The sequence below is a fragment of the Globicephala melas genome, chromosome 13, assembly GCF_963455315.2.
Source record: "Globicephala melas chromosome 13, mGloMel1.2, whole genome shotgun sequence".
In the NCBI taxonomy this organism is placed as follows: domain Eukaryota; kingdom Metazoa; phylum Chordata; class Mammalia; order Artiodactyla; family Delphinidae; genus Globicephala; species Globicephala melas.
The window spans coordinates 80,333,259-80,349,074 of record NC_083326.1 but is presented as its reverse complement, the minus strand read 5'-3'; the positions used below and the strand labels follow the sequence as shown (position 1 = coordinate 80,349,074).

The 15,816-nt window shown below is 41.5% G+C and overlaps 2 protein-coding genes across 5 annotated transcripts in view; one reads left to right on the top strand and one right to left on the bottom strand.

The window, feature by feature from the left end:
- Nucleotides 1–15,816, top strand: part of ACAD10 (acyl-CoA dehydrogenase family member 10) — a 123,367-nt gene that overhangs the window by 47,765 nt on the left and 59,786 nt on the right. The gene's annotated exons all lie outside the window — the stretch shown is intronic.
- The window catches only part of BRAP (BRCA1 associated protein), a 37,437-nt gene that overhangs the window by 11,398 nt on the left and 10,223 nt on the right, over nucleotides 1–15,816 (bottom strand). For all 4 annotated transcript variants that reach the window (XM_030860365.2, XM_070043429.1, XM_060283142.2 and 1 more), the window contains 5 exons: nucleotides 15,086–15,199; nucleotides 13,285–13,433; nucleotides 8,722–8,797; nucleotides 8,121–8,259; nucleotides 7,644–7,753 (listed from right to left, as the gene is read on the bottom strand). In XM_030860365.2, the coding sequence (XP_030716225.1) occupies nucleotides 7,644–7,753; nucleotides 8,121–8,259; nucleotides 8,722–8,797; nucleotides 13,285–13,433; nucleotides 15,086–15,199 (588 nt within the window). The remainder of the gene's footprint in view (nucleotides 1–7,643; nucleotides 7,754–8,120; nucleotides 8,260–8,721; nucleotides 8,798–13,284; nucleotides 13,434–15,085; nucleotides 15,200–15,816) is intronic.

Below are 15,816 nucleotides of genomic sequence, written 5' to 3'. Positions count from 1 at the left end.
CGTAGGTTGTTTCCATCTCTGGGCTATTGTAAATAGAGCTGCAATGAACATTTTGGTACATGACTCTTTTTGAATTATGGTTTTCTCAGGGTATATGCCCAGTAGTGGGATTGCTGGGTCATATGGTAGTTCTATTTGTAGTCTTTTAAGGAACCTCCATACTGTTCTCCATAGTGGCTGTACCAATTCACATTCCCACCAGCAGTGCAAGAGTGTTCCCTTTTCTCCACACCCTCTCCAGCATTTATTGTTTCTATATTTTTTGATGATGGCCATTCTGACTGGTGTGAGATGATATCTCATTGTAGTTTTGATTTGCATTTCTCTAATGATTAATAATGCTGAGCATTCTTTCATGTGTTTGTTGGCAGTCTGTATATCTTCTTTGGAGAAATGTCTATTTAGGTCTTCTGCCCATTTTTGGATTGGGTTGTTTGTTTTTTTGTTATTGAGCTGCATGAGCTGCTTGTAAATTTTGGAAATTAATCCTTTGTCAGTTGCTTCATTTTCAAATATATTCTCCCATTCTGAGGGCTGTCTTTTGGTCTTGTTTATGGTTTCCTTTGCTGTGCAAAGGCTTTTAAGTTTCATTAGGTCCCATTTGTTTATTTTTGTTTTTATTTCCATTTCTCTAGGAGGTGGGTCAAAAAGGATCTTGCTGTGATTTATGTCATAGAGTGTTCTGCCTATGTTTTCCTCTAAGAGTTTGACAGTTTCTGGCCTTACATTTAGGTCTTTAATCCATTTTGAGCTTATTTTGGTGTATGGTGTTAGGGAGTGACCTAATCTCGTACTTTTACATGTACCCGTCCAGTTTTCCTAGCACCACTTATTGAAGAGGCTGTCCTTTCTCCACTGTACATTCCTGCCTCCTTTATCAAAGATAAGGTGACCATATGTGTGTGGGTTTATCTCTGGGCTTTCTATCCTGTCCCACTGATCTATCTTTCTGTTTTTGTGCCAGTACCATACTGTCTTGATTACTGTAGTTTTGTAGTATAGTGTGAAGTCAGGGAGCCTGATTCCTCCAGCTCCGTTTTTCGTTCTCAAAATTGCTTTGGCTATTTGGGGTCTTTTGTGTTTCCATACAAATTGTGAAATTTTTTGTTCTAGTTCTGTGAAAAATGCCAGTGGTGGTTTCATAGGGATTGCATTGAATCTGTAGATTGCTTTGGGTAGTAGAGTCATTTTCACAATGTTGATTCTTCCAATCCAAGAACATGGTATATCTCTCCATCTATTTGTATCATCTTTAATTTCTTTCATCAGTGTCTTATAATTTTCTGCATACAGGCCTTTTGTCTCCTTAGGTAGGTTTATTCCTAGATATTTTATTCTTTTTGTTGCAATGGTAAATGGGAGTGTTTTCTTGATTTCACTTTCAGATTTTTCATCATTAGTGTATAGGAATGCCAGAGATTTCTGTGCATTAATTTTGTATCCTGCTACTTTACCAAATTCATTGATTAGCTCTAGTAGTTTTCTGGTAGCATCTTTAGGATTCTCTATGTATAGTATCATGTCATCTGCAAACAGTGACAGCTTTACTTCTTCTTTTCCGATTTGGATTCCTTTTATTTCCTTTTCTTCTCTGATTGCTGTAGCTAAAACTTCCAAAACTATGTTGAATAAGAGTGGTGAGAGTGGGCAACCTTGTCTTGTTCCTGATCTTAGTGGAAATGCTTTCAGTTTTTCACCATTGAGGATGATGCTGGCTGTGGGTTTGTCATATGTGGCCTTTATTACGTTGAGGAAAGTTCCCTCTATGCCTACTTTCTGCAGGGTTTTTATCATAAATGGGTGCTGAATTTTGTCGAAAGCTTTCTCTGCATCTATTGAGATGATCATATGGTTTTTCTCCTTCAACTTGTTAATATGGTTTATCACATTGATTGATTTGAGTATATTGAAGAATCCTTGCATTCCTGGAATAAACCCCGCTTGTTCATGGTGTATGATCCTTTTAATGTGCTGTTGGATTCTGTTTGCTAGTATTTTGTTGAGGATTTTTGCATCTATGTTCATCAGTGATATTGGCCTGTAGTTTTCTTTCTTTGTGACATCCTTGTCTGGTTTTGGTATCAAGGTGATGGTGGCCTTGTAGAATGAATTTGGAAGTGTTCCTCCCTCTGCTGTATTTTGGAAGAGTCTGAGAAGGATAGGTGTTAGCTCTTCTCTAAATGTCTGATAGAATTCACCTGTGAAGCCATCTGGTCCTGGGCGTTTGTTTGTTGGAAGATTTTTAACCACAGTTTCAATTTCAGTGCTTCTGATTGGCCTGTTCATATTTTGTATTTCTTCCTGATTCAGTCTCGGCAGGTTGTGCATTTCTAAGAATTTGTCCATTTCTTCCAGGTTGTCCATTTTATTAGCATAGAGTTGCTTGTAGTAATCTCTCATGATCCTTTGTATTTCTGCAGTGTCAGTTGTTACTTCTCCTTTTTCATTTCTAATTCTATTGATTTGAGTCTTCTCCCTTTTTTTCTTGATGAGTCTGGCTAATGGTTTATCAATTTTGTTTATCTTCTCAAAGAACCAGCTTTTAGTTTTATTGATCTTTTTTATCATTTCCTTCATTTCTTTTTCATTTATTTCTGATCCGATTTTTATGATTTCTTTCCTTCTGCTAACTTTGGGGTTTTTTTGTTCTTCTTTCTCTAATTGCTTTAGGTGCAAGGTTAGGTTGTTTATTCGAGATGTTTCCTGTTTCTTAAGGTGGGCTTGTATTGCTATAAACTTCCCTCTTAGAACTGCTTTTGCTGCATCCCATAGGTTTTGGGTTGTCGTGTCTCCATTGTCATTTGTTTCTAGGTATTTTTTGATTTCCTCTTTGATTTCTTCAGTTATCACTTCGTTATTAAGTAGTGTATTGTTTAGCCTCCATGTGTTTGTATTTTTTACAGATCTTTTCCTGTAATTGATATCTAGTCTCATAGCGTTGTGGTCGGAAAAGATACTTGATACAATTTCAATTTTCTTAAATTTACCAAGGCTTGATTTGTGACCCAAGATATGATCTATCCTGGAGAATGTTCCATGAGCACTTGAGAAAAATGTTTATTCTGCTGTTTTTGGATGGAATGTCCTATAAATATCAATTAAGTCCGTCTTGTTTAATGCATCACTTAAAGCTTGTGTTTTCTTTTTTATTTTCATTTTGGATGATCTGTCCATTGGTGAAAGTGGGGTGTTAAAGTCCCCTACTATGAATGTGTTACTGTCGATTTCCCCTTTTATGGCTCTTAGTATTTGCCTTATGTACTGAGGTGCTCCTATGTTGGATGTATAAATATTTACAATTGTTATATCTTCTTCTTGGATCGATCGCTTGATCATTATGTAGTGTCCTTCTTTGTCTCTTCTAATAGTCTTTATTTTAAAGTCTATTTTGTCTGATATGAGAATTGCTACTCCAGCTTTCTTTTGGTTTCCATTTGCATGAAATATCTTTTTCCATCCCCTTACTTTCAGTCTGTATGTGTCTCTAGGTCTGAAGTGGGTCTCTTGTAGACAGCATATATATGGGTCTTGTTTTCGTATCCATTCAGCCAATCTGTGTCTTTTGGTGGGAGCATTTAGTCCATTTACATTTAAGGTAATTATCGATATGTATGTTCCTATTCCCATTTTGTAAATTGTTTTGGGTTCGTTATTGTAGGTCTTTTCCCTGTCTTGTGTTTCTTGCCTAGAGAAGTTCCCTTAGCATTTGTTGTAAAGCTAGTTTGGTGGTGCTGAACTCTCTCAGCTTTTGCTTATCTGTAAAGGTTTTAATTTCTCCATCAAATCTGAATGAGATCCTTGCTGGGTAGAGTAATCTTGGTTGCAAGTTTTTCTCCTTCATCACTTTAAATATGTCCTGCCACTCCCTTCTGGCTTGCAGAGTTTCTGCTGAAAGATCAGCTGTTAACCTTATGGGTATTCCCTTATGTGTTATTTGCTGGTTTTTTTTGTTTTGTTTTGTTTTTTTGCGCTACAGGGGCCTCTCACTGTGTGGCCTCTCCCGTTGCGGAGCACAGGCTCCGGACGCACAGGCTCAGCAGCCATGGCTCACGGGCCCAGCCGCTCTGTGGCATGTGGGATCTTCCCGGACTGGGGCACGAACCCCTGTCCCCTGCATCGGCAGGTGGACTCTCAACCACTGCGCCACCAGGGAAGCCCTCCCTTGCTGCTTTTAATATGTTTTCTTTGTATTTAGTTTTTGACAGTTTGATTAATATGTGTCTTGGCATATTTCTCCTTGGATTTATCCTCTATGGGACTCTCTGTGCTTCCTGGACTTGATTAACTATTTCCTTTCCCATATTAGGGAAGTTTTCAACTATAATCTCTTCAAATATTTTCTCAGTCCCTTTCTTTTTCTCTTCTTCTTTTGGAACCCCTATAATTCGAATGTTGGTGCATTTAATGTTGTCCCAGAGGTCTCTGAGACTGTCCTCAGTTCTTTTCATTCTTTTCTCTTTATTCTGCTCTGCAGTAGTTATTTCCACTATTTTATCTTCCAGGTCACTTATCCGTCCTTCTGCCTCAGTTATTCTGCTATTGATCCCATCTAGAGTATTTTTAATTTCATTTATTGTGTTGTTCATCATTGTTTGTTTCATCTTTAGTTCTTCTAGGTCCTTGTTAAATGTTTCTTGCATTTTGTCTATTCTATTTCCAAGATTTTGGATCATCTTTACTATCATTATTCTGAATTCTTTTTCAGGTAGACTGCCTATTTCCTCTTCATTTGTTTGGTCTGGTGGGTTTTCACCTTGCTCCTTCATCTGCTGTGTATTTCTCCGTCTTCTCATTTTGCTTATCTTACTGTGTTTTGGGTCTCCTTTTTGCAGGCTGCAGGTTCGTAGTTCCCGTTGTTTTTGGTGTCTGTCCCCAGTGGCTAAGGTTGGTTTAGTGGGTTGTGTCGGCTTCCTGGTGGAGGGGACTATTGCCTGTGTTCTGGTGGATGAGGCTGGATCAGCTTGGTGGTCGTTGAGTGAAGCTGGGTGCTGGCATTGAGATGGAGATCTCTGGGAGATTTTCGCCGTTTGATATTATGTGGAGCTGGGAGGTCTCTTGTTGACCAGTGTCCTGAAGTTGGCTCTCCCATCTCAGAGGCACAGCACTGACTCCTGGCTGCAGCACCAAGAGCCTTTCATCCACACGGCTGGCACAAGGTAGCCATCCCCGGTTTCACATCAACATGATCTCAGGCACAAACCTCCTTGTTTTTCCATTTTGTCTTTAAGTTACTTGTTGAAACAACGGCCCGCCGTCCTCACGACTGTCGCGGCTTTGGCCGCCAGGGCCCCTCCGGAGCCGGCAGCCTCAGTGAGGCCGCTCTCCCCTCGGGCTCCGGGGCAGTTCCGTGACGGTGGAGGGAATAGACCCCAAGCCGCCGGGAGTTCCCTACATGGTTTTAAATCAAAGTGTAACTCAAATCAGCTCATCCATCTGCCCCCTACAAGAAGCTGTCCCTGTCACTCCCAGCCCTGGGTTAATTGCCTCTCTCGGCTCCCACGACACTGTGCCTATCATTACCAGCATTTATGACATGAGCACTTAATCACCGGTTTGCCTGCCTCTCTCCTTGACTGGACTGAACTCTTTGAAAGCAAGGATTATATCTTCATTTTTGTACCCCCAGTGCCTGGCACATTCTGGATGTCAAGAAATGTTTGCTGCCTGAATGCATGAATGAATGAACAGTGCTGTGTAACTACAGAGAAAGGAGAGGATCCGGTAGGACTTCTGAGAGAAGGTGAGATTTGAGAGGACTCTTGACAGACAGACAGGAGGAGGAGACAGATTCCAGAGAACTAACAAGATGTGAGCTGCGGATGTTCAGAATTGCTTCAGAGATGAAGTGAGACCAATGAGGCTGGGGTGTAGGGTATGGAGAGATGGGGCCTATGGAAGGCTCTGGGGTATGATATTGAGAAATAAGAGCCAAGGAGTGGCAAGATCACATCTGCATTCTGGAAAGACCATTCCAGGAGACTGGAAGAGATCTAATCATGTTTGCAGGCCAGAGAAGAGAATGAAACAGCAACAGAAAGAAAGGACAATTGGAAGACTGTATGTGTGTGTGTCACTAGAATGTATGCTCCATGAGGGCAGGGAGTCTATTTAATGCTGAGCTCCCAGCAGCACATGGAAGAGTGGCTAACAGATGGCAACCCTCAATAAGTATTCACTGAGTGAACATACTTAATTTGGAAGAGTTACTACAAACTTAACATTAAAAATTTGAATTTTTGGGGGGGACTTCCCTGGTGGTCCAGTGGTTAAGAGTCCGCCTCCCAATGCCGGGGACGCGGGTTCGATCCCTGGTCGGGGAACTAAGATCCCACATGCCGCAGAGCAACTAAGCCCACAAGTGCTGCAACTACTGAGCCCGCGCACTCTGGAGCCCAAGCACCACAACTGGAGAGAAGCCCTCCCGCCGTGATGAAAGATCCTGCATGCCACAACTGAGACCTGATGCAGCCAAAAATAAAAATAAATAAATATTAAAAAAAAAAGATTTGTATTTTTTTCACATCAATACAATTTATTAATGGTAACATCAGCTCTATTTTAGGCCATCCCACTGACCTTAAGAGTCTAGAGATAAGCAAGTTTTCAAATGTCCACCTCCTCCCAAGGTTAAGGTATTTGTTTTTAAATTAATCATTTTGAAATTTATAAAATAGGACTCATGTTAAACTTTTCCTTCCTTAATATAAAATTTACACATCAATTTTATAGTAGATGGGGTTTACTGCTATGAGAAAAATAAGACTGTGGTAATTTTATTGCTTCCTTAATTATATGAAAACCCTAAAAATGGCTTTATCTATATAAGGGTCCAATTATAAAAGCCAGCCCAATATATGGGAAAAAGCTTCTCAGCATGGAAAGATGCTATTGGGGTTAACTTATCCTGACCAAGTTTGCTCAATTTCCAACAGCTACTGTGATGCCAACAGGAAGAATTTTTTTTTTTATAACTTTCTTTTCCAAGAATATATTTTATTTTTTGGCCACACCGTGCAGCATGTGGGATCTTAGTTCCCCGACGAGGGATCGAACCCGTGCCCCCTGCAGTGGAAGCATGGAGTCCTAACCACTGGACCACCAGGGAATCCCCCCCAACAGGAAGATTCTTAAACATTTTTTTTTTTTTTTGCTGTACGTGGGCCTCTCACTGTTGTGGCCTCTCCCGTTGCGGAGCACAGGCTCCAGATGCGTAGGCTCAGTGGCCACGGCTCACGGGCCCAGCCGCTCCGCGGCATGTGGGATCTTCCCGGACCGGGGCACGAACCCGTGTCCCCTGCATCGGCAGGCAGACTCTCAACCACTGCACCACCAGGGAAGCCCAGGAAAATTCTTAACTTCCACCTTTATCACAGCTATAGAGGACAACACTAATACTGAACTTGAGACAACCAGGAACATGACACTGAAGGTAATAAGGCTCAGTGAAACTTATTAGATTTTCAAAGAAGAAAATCAGATGGAATAAAAATATTTTTATAATCCTTCAGAGCAATACAGATCTTTAAAACAAAAGCTAACATGCAGGGCATATGGCAAAATTAAAAGCCCAAACAACCTTTCAAGTTAGAGTAGTAAAAAGCAGTAGACATAGGTATTCAGTAATTATTAATAAAATATCTTACCTCTAACTGTAAGGCATCTATTTTCTCCTCCTGGCAAGTATCACCCTCACATTCATACTGTACTATCTTTCCATCTGTTTTACTTGCGACCAGTCGATGGACATAATTATCTAAAGAAAAGAATGAGTCAACTAAGGCATGTTTCTTCAGAATGAAAAGGGTCTCCATAAGCCTTTAACTTTGACAAAATTATGTTTTTACAGATCCAAATTAAATGCCTTGCAATATTTCTTTAAAAGTGGGTTAAATCATTTGAATTAAAAAAAAGAAAGAGAGGGCAGAGTGTAAGTATTAACTCTCTTTATCCTCTGCAGTGCAGGCCATTCACAGGAAATAGTGCCCTATGGGGCACCATGAGAACTGGAGTTTGCCACAGCTGTCAGGAAGACTTCAAGCTGTGAGAGCAAGGGGAGAGGTTCTGACGGAGACGTTTTCAGAAAGAATGAATCCAAATTAGAAAATGGGAGTGGTGTTCACCTCCAGCATAGTCCCAGACTCGATGGTTGGTGAGCTGCATGGCATATGTGTGCTGGGTCTCCTCGAAGTGCTTATAGGCATGTCGACTCACATACCGTCCACATCCTATGTGGCCACATATTAAACAAATCCACAGGTTCTGCCGAGAAGGAGGTAAGATCTTAATTAGTTACATAAAAACACATGACCTGGTCCACTGGGGTGGAAAGAGGAGAGCCTGACACAGGATGAGGTTTAGAGTTGTTTCTACAGGAATTCTGAATAAATATGTTTAAAACCCAACAAGCAAGGATGCTTTTAGGAGTCAATTAGTTTTTCGCTCTGGATTCTATGGAACTCTATGTAAATAGCAAGAAAAAATAATCACAATTATCAACAAAAGTCTAGGTGTTTTCAAAGGACAAAGAATGAAACCATAAAGTATTCTGTGTATGAGTAAAATAGTTTGTGTATTTTTATTTTTTGCCTGACCCTGGACAAAAAGAAAAAAAAAAAATCAGTCTCAAAAAGAATTGAAAAGAATTTACACCACACTGGGTAGAAGAAAATCCCAGATGATTAAAGCCGCGTGCGTTACTCTTCCCCACCACTCGTTACTTACTTCCTGAACGCCACACTCGAAACACTTATTTTCTTCTACTGGCTCTGGTGTTTGACAATATCGGCAAACAGGGCACCTATAAAGGACACCAAAAAATAATAATACAGATTAAATATAAAAGACAGCTGTCACAGAACCCAAAAGTCAAAAATGTAATTGTATATCCTCCCTCTCTTATATAATAGTTTTAAGTTTATCGTAATTAAGGACATCATTCAAAAGACAAATGCTTTCAAGCTATTCTCAAATGAAATGAAAAGAAAACCACAAAATTTTTAAAAATTAATTAATTTATTTATTTTTGGCTGCATTGGGTCTTCGTTGCTGCATGAGGGCTTTCTCTAGTTGCTACAAGTGGGGGCTACTCTTTTTTTTGTTTGTTTATTTTTTTGTGGTACGCGGGCCTCTCACTGCTGTGGCCTCTCCCGTTGCGGAGCACAGGCTCCGGACGCGCAGGCTCAGCAGCCATGGCTCACGGGCCCAGCCGCTCCATGGCATGTGGGATCTTCCCAGACCGGGGCACGAACCCGTGTCCCCTGCATCGGCAGGCAGACTCTCAACCACTGCACCACCAGGGAAGCCCGGGGGCTACTCTTTGTTACAGTGCACGGGCTTCTCATTGCAGTGGCTTCTCTTGTTGCGGAGCATGGGCTCTAGGCACGTGGGCTTCAGTAGTTGTGGCACGCGGGCTCAGTAGTTATGGCTCACGGGCTTAGTTGCTCCGTGGCATGTGGGATCTTCCCAGACCAGGGCTTGAACTCGTGTCCCCTGCAATGGCAGGCATATTCTTCACCACTGCACTACCAGGGAAGTCCCACAAAATATTGATAAAGCTGAGGATAAGGGAAAAATCTTGATCTGCCTCATATCTTTCTCCACTCTTCTGTCTAAAGCTTACGTAATCAAAGAACTAAATATTTATAGGTTAGAATTAGAGACTTGAGACGAGTTGTTAATTTTGTTTCATGTCTGGCTACCCACAATGTATTTTTACTTCAATCTACCTTATCCCCACTTCTCAAGGTTTTAAATCATCCAAAATGTACCCTGTCCTCTCAAGGTTGCTCCTAAGAGTTGAAACTAAATTCTGTAGTAAACTTCACTAAAAAAAAAAGTTAATGGCCTTCATGAAACACATACAACATTTTGTCATACAATGAATTTCATCTGGAAAAAGACACCAGTCCTCGGTGAGTACTAAAGTTTCAATTTACAAAAAGCCAATAAAAATGGCACAGAAGCCAAACTCATAGATACATAGAGCAGAAAGGTGGCTACCAGGGGCTGGGAAAAGGGGGAAACGGAGATGTTGGTCGAGAGGTACAAACTTTCAGTTACGCAAGATGAGTAAGTTCTAGAGAACTGGTACACATCAATGTTGACTATAATTGACAATATTGTACTGTGTTCTTAAAATTTACTAAGAGGGTGGAGCTTCGTTGTTCTCACAACAAAAAAAAAAGAAAAGTAAAAACAAAAATGGAAAACAGTAAAAGTGTGAAGTGATGGATATGCTGCCTTGCTTGGCTGTGGTGAGCATTTTACAGTGTTGATGTATATCGGGTCATCTAGTTGTACACCTTAAATATATACAATTTTTGATTGTCAATTATACTTCAATAAAAATGAAAAAAAATTGAAAAAATCCATTAACCCTTATACTCAAGACAAAGTAATGCTAAGTACCAGTCACGAATATTTGTGTCCAATGGGCAAAAATGATAGAAAGTAGGTGATAGTTGAGGCTAAGTGAACTGGCACCAAGAAGAAAGAATGCTCAAGATATAACTAGTATCAGTTTGTTACCCTACTGAATAGATAAAACCAAGGAATGGAAATAAGCAGGAAGAACACTAAGTTCTTATCACAGATAAGGACTATGTTTCCCAAGAGAAAGCTAAAGGATTTAGTCTGTCTCTTTCTTTAGTACCAAAAGAGAAGACAGGACAAACTTGAAGAAGTAACAAAAGTGGCAGCTAGGGACTTCCCGGGTGGCCCAGTGGTTAAGAATCCACCTGCCAATGCAAGGGACACGGGTTTGAGCCCTGGCCGGGGAAGATCCCACATGCCGCAGAGCAACTAAGCCCGTGCACCACAACTACTGAGCCTGTGCTCTAGAGCCCACAAGCTACAACTACTGAAGCCCGTGTGCCACAACTACTGAAGCCCACGTGCCTAGAGCCCGTGCTCCGCAACAAGAGAAGCCACTGCAATGAGAAGCCCACGCACCATAACAAAGAGTAGCCCCCACTCACCACAACTAGAGAAAGCCCGCGCACAGCAACGAAGACCCAATGCGGCCAAAAATAAATAATAAATAAATTTATTAAAAAAAAAAGAAGTGGCAGCTAGGACTCCACAAGCAGTCTTGTCAAACGTAGGAACTAGCTCTGTGTCATCACTTCAGTCTTTGTGGCAGCTGTGGTAGTGGTGGGATAAGAAAACAGCAAACGAATTCTGAAATCTAATTTTCTACACTGTGCCAAAATGATCTTTCCGAAATGTATGATCCTGAGAATAAAAAGGAAAAAGGGGGGAAAATTATAAAAATAAACTTATCTGTATTATACAATTAGCCCTCTATGATATACCATCTCATCTGTCTATTAAAAAATAACAGTTCATTCAATTCTTCCTGCCTTCCCTTCAAAAATAATTTTGAGTTGTAATCTTATTTTCCTGAGGAGATATTTGGGGAAATCCTCTCAGAATGTCCTTCCCTGACAAAAAACCACCCTTCGTGACCTGGTACCAATACCGCCTTCTGTAAGCAACCCTTCCAGACCACCCCAGCGGGGCAGCTGGCTCTCTCTCATATCTACCTCGAATTGTAAGCATACATGTATGTGTGACTCTCCCTTAGCAGATCAATGTTCCCGAGGAGGGTCTGTGTTTGTTTCTCTCCCCCTCGGCACACAGCACTGTAGTTGCACACAGAGAGGCTCAAAACCCACTTGCTGAAGGCACGGCATGGTTTTGAGGGCAGCTGCCCGGTGGGTTGAATTCTGGACCCAGTTCTGGCATTCGTTCTCTGTCATGACACTTTGAGCATGCTAATTTTCACCTCTGGGCCTCTGTCTCCTCTTCTGTAAAATGAGGAGGTTGGACAAGATGGTCCCTGAGGAAACTTCCAACTTGAAAATGCTATGGTTTTACAAAACTTAACTTGTACGGAAAGTAAAATTGGAGTGGCAGGAAACAAAGAAGCATCCAGAACTTAAATGGTATAGCAGATGGACACAAGATACAGACAGACCCTTTATGGAACACAAACATCTCAGCGTGGCTTTATTCAAGGCAAATTTAAACCTGGACAATTCTCTGAAGAACCCTCAAATGATACCCCAGAATTGACCAAGGACTCTACAGAACTGGGGCAAGATTCTTCTCCAGGTAAACAAGCCACGGAAAAGCCAGGGTCTATTTGCTCAAAGATATTTACTGAGCTCCTACGCACCACGTCTCCTGCTAAGTGTGAGCGGCATAGCAGAGAACAGCCAGACAGGGTCCCTGCTCTGTAAAGCTGACCACGTGGGGGCAGAGAACAGAGACTCCTGTGGACTTTCGCCCCTCCTTATTCCTGGGCTTTGGAACGTGATTTCCCCCTTCCCGTGCACACCCCCTCCCCTACACTGCCTTCTCGCCGGTTCCACTGTTCAGCTGGCTAACTCCTGTTCATCCTCCCTGAGAGGCTGCCTCTCAGACAGCCCTGGCTGTGTCAGGGCCCTATTCTCGAGTCACAATGCTGCAACGCTGCTCCTTTGTAACACTTGCAATGGCTGTAATTTCACATTTATTCGTGTGATTATTTGATTCTGCACCTTCCTCTCTGTACTGGGAAACCCATGAGGCCAGCGTCTGAAGGCCACAAGGCCTTTCTAGCTAAGACCCACAATGCAGTTTGCAAAGGGAGCAGCAACCTCTGACTGAAAAAAAAAAAAAGGTACAGGTTACACCTCAGTTCTTTGCACAATGCCACCCTACAAATAGGGCCTCTGTTGCACTGGGAAACAGGAGAACATAGGTGTGTGTGTGCCTCATACTTAGTGACTACTGTTACTACTGGCCACCAAGCCATCAACAACATGGTAAATCCAAAATGTCAGATTGCTGTAGCCCAGCAATCTGGGCTTTGATAAGAAAGCCCAGTAAAGATAAGAAAGCCAAAGTAAAGAGTAGACATAAAGTGCAGGTGATAAACAAGATTTTAGACCTGGATGTCATTTTAGCATGAGAGCCTCAAAGCTAAACTTCCCCCCACCCCCTCATTTTCTGGCTCTTCAAAGGAAAGAACAATTCATGCTGCTTTGGGACATTCCATAAGCATTCAGAACTGGCACACTAAAAGGGACTTGGTCTAGGAATGCTGATCCTCACGTGAACTGAGGAAAGCAAAGAAGAAACACGGAAGGCCCTTCTATGTGACCTCTTCACCATCGTGGTACCCAGGTTTATAAAGTCAAATACTTGGAGTGATTCATTTTGGGGGGGCGGCTGTTCTTAATTCTGGGAAAGGGTAATAATGAGCTTTGACAGGGTAGGGGGGTAACCTCCTGCACTCACGTTGTGTCATCCCAGCGCTGCAGACACTGGCTGTGGAAGCTGTGGTTACATAAGGTGGTGAGAATGCCGTTCACGGACTCGTCCATGCGCTCCAGACACACTGTGCACTTGGGGAGCTCCGTTAGGTCCATCACAGGGAGGCTGGCCCCCTACAGGGAAACACCTCGAATAAGCCTCACTTGTCATCCACGGGTTCTAATTTTTTTTTTCTTTTAAAGCAACAGTTTTCCTGTTACTTTTTGACTCCTCGCAGGATGTTCTCAGTATTATTGATTTGTGAAAATAAATTGGTAAGATTTTCATCCATGCAACAAATATTACTTAAGCACCTCCTACAGTCCCAGCACTGTGCTAGGCACTATGGATACAGTGGCAAACAAAGCAGACAAGGATGCCTGCCCTCACAGAGCTGACATTCTAGGAGGGGAAACTGCTGCCAGAATCTTCTGTTACCAGACTCCTTGCTCTAACTCTGAATGGCCATGACTATACTAGAACACAAAGGAATAAAAGCAGGAGAACAGGAGTGTATCTGAATGATTTTTCCACAGAGTAAATTAAAACTTGACACTTTCCACTAAGTGATAACAGTATCAACAACAGTGATTTTATTTATTTATTCATTTAGCACATACTTATTAATTCTCTGCTATGTGTGCCAGACACTGTTCTAGGTGTGGGGCAATGGTGAGCAAAAACAGATTCAGTAAGTCCCAGAAAACAAAGTCTGTCCCTGTCCTTCTCACAGCTTAGACTCTAGTAGAGAGACATACGAAATTCAAAATTTTAAAAAGTATAATTACCTATGGTTATAAATGCTATGAAAGAACAGGGTGTGAAATACGGGCCATAACAATCTAGGTGGTCAAGAAAGGCACCTCTAACACAGCGGTGTCTGACCCAAGCCCTGCCAACTGTGGGACTATTGAGGCAAAGGTAAGGCGTACAAATGAGGACACACTGAGAAAACTCACATTAATCTGTGGTCCCTGAAGAGAAGATATTTACAGGAAATCTCTCAAGAAGCCGTGTTCGTTTAGAGAAAGGAATTTCTAAAACTGAGGCCTTGCCCAGCAACTGGCAAAAGGGAAGACTGATTTTATCCTTTGCCAATTTTTATCTTACCTAATCTAATGACAGAACAATCTAATCAGAACTTATTCCTATCAAGCTGAATTCAAGGTAAAAAGACCTTTAGGGCTACTTTAAAAGAAAGGAAATATTAAAAGCATAACTGAGCTAGACCTACTACTTTATAAAATGATTCAAACAGCACGTATTATAGGAAAGCTTCCCATGGAGGGTGGGAGATCAGGGGAATCATAAATTGCTATCAAAACAGAATCAAAAATCAGGACGAGGATTAAGGGTTAACATTTCAAACAAAAACATTTCTTTTAGGCTCTAGGCAACGTTTCATCCATCTGGAATAGATACATACTCATTTTCAACAACACAGATAATACCCTTTTTTTTAAAAAATACTTTGGACAATTTTTAAAACTTGAGATAAAATTCACATATGTAAAATTTGCCATTTTAAAGTGGTTTTTAGTATATTCACAAGGCTGTGCACCCATCACACCACCACCTAATTCTAGAACATTTCTATCACCCCCAAAAGAAACTTTGTTCTTGTTAGCAGTCACTCCTCACTTCTCTCTCCCCCAGCCTCTAGCAACTAATCTATTTTCTGTCTCTATGGACTGGCCTATTCTGGACATTTCTGCAGATATCTTAACTTCCAACTTTATACCATTCTGATATGTTTATATCAAATATAAGAATTATTCACACTTACATCTTCAGATTTCAGTACTTCAGCCCTCTCCACATAGACCAGCTGGCAAACATCATCTTCTATTGAGTTGAACTGGCGGCCATTGCATGCCATGTAAAAACTATCTGCATCAGCCTAGGTGAACCAGTGGGGAAAAGGAAAAAGTTAAGAGAGAGATCCTGAAAACGTGCTTTCTATTCAAGATGCATGGCTTCAATTATTCTGTTCTTCAGCTTTTAAAAGTTATACTTAGGAGAGAAAGCAACTGCCAAAAGTAACATCTATGGCAGCAGGTTCACAGGCTAACTGAACCCTGCAGGTCAATATCCTACATCTCTACAATTTTTCCTGATACGTGATAGTCTTACTGGAACTAGCAGAAGCTACTGAAGTGCAATAAACTGACAGCTACTACAATTTTAATACATATTCAGCCAACAATGGTCAACGTTTCCCGTGATATCATTTTTCTTCTTTCTTCTTTTTTTTTTTGCCTCTAGTCAGCACTTTCACAGCCACTGAAGTCAAGCCTATTTGGAACCAAATCATAAGCAATGATTGTTACAGAAGAGCTTTTTTCTTTTCCCCAGCCACACCACATGGCCTGCGGGACCTTAGTTCCCCACCCAGGGATTGAACCCGGGCCCCTGGGAGTGAAAGCGCTGAGTCTTAACCACTGGACTGCCAGGGAATTCCCTACAGAAGAGCTTTTTAAAACAAATGTCAGCATCTATGTGAGGAAAAATAGAGGA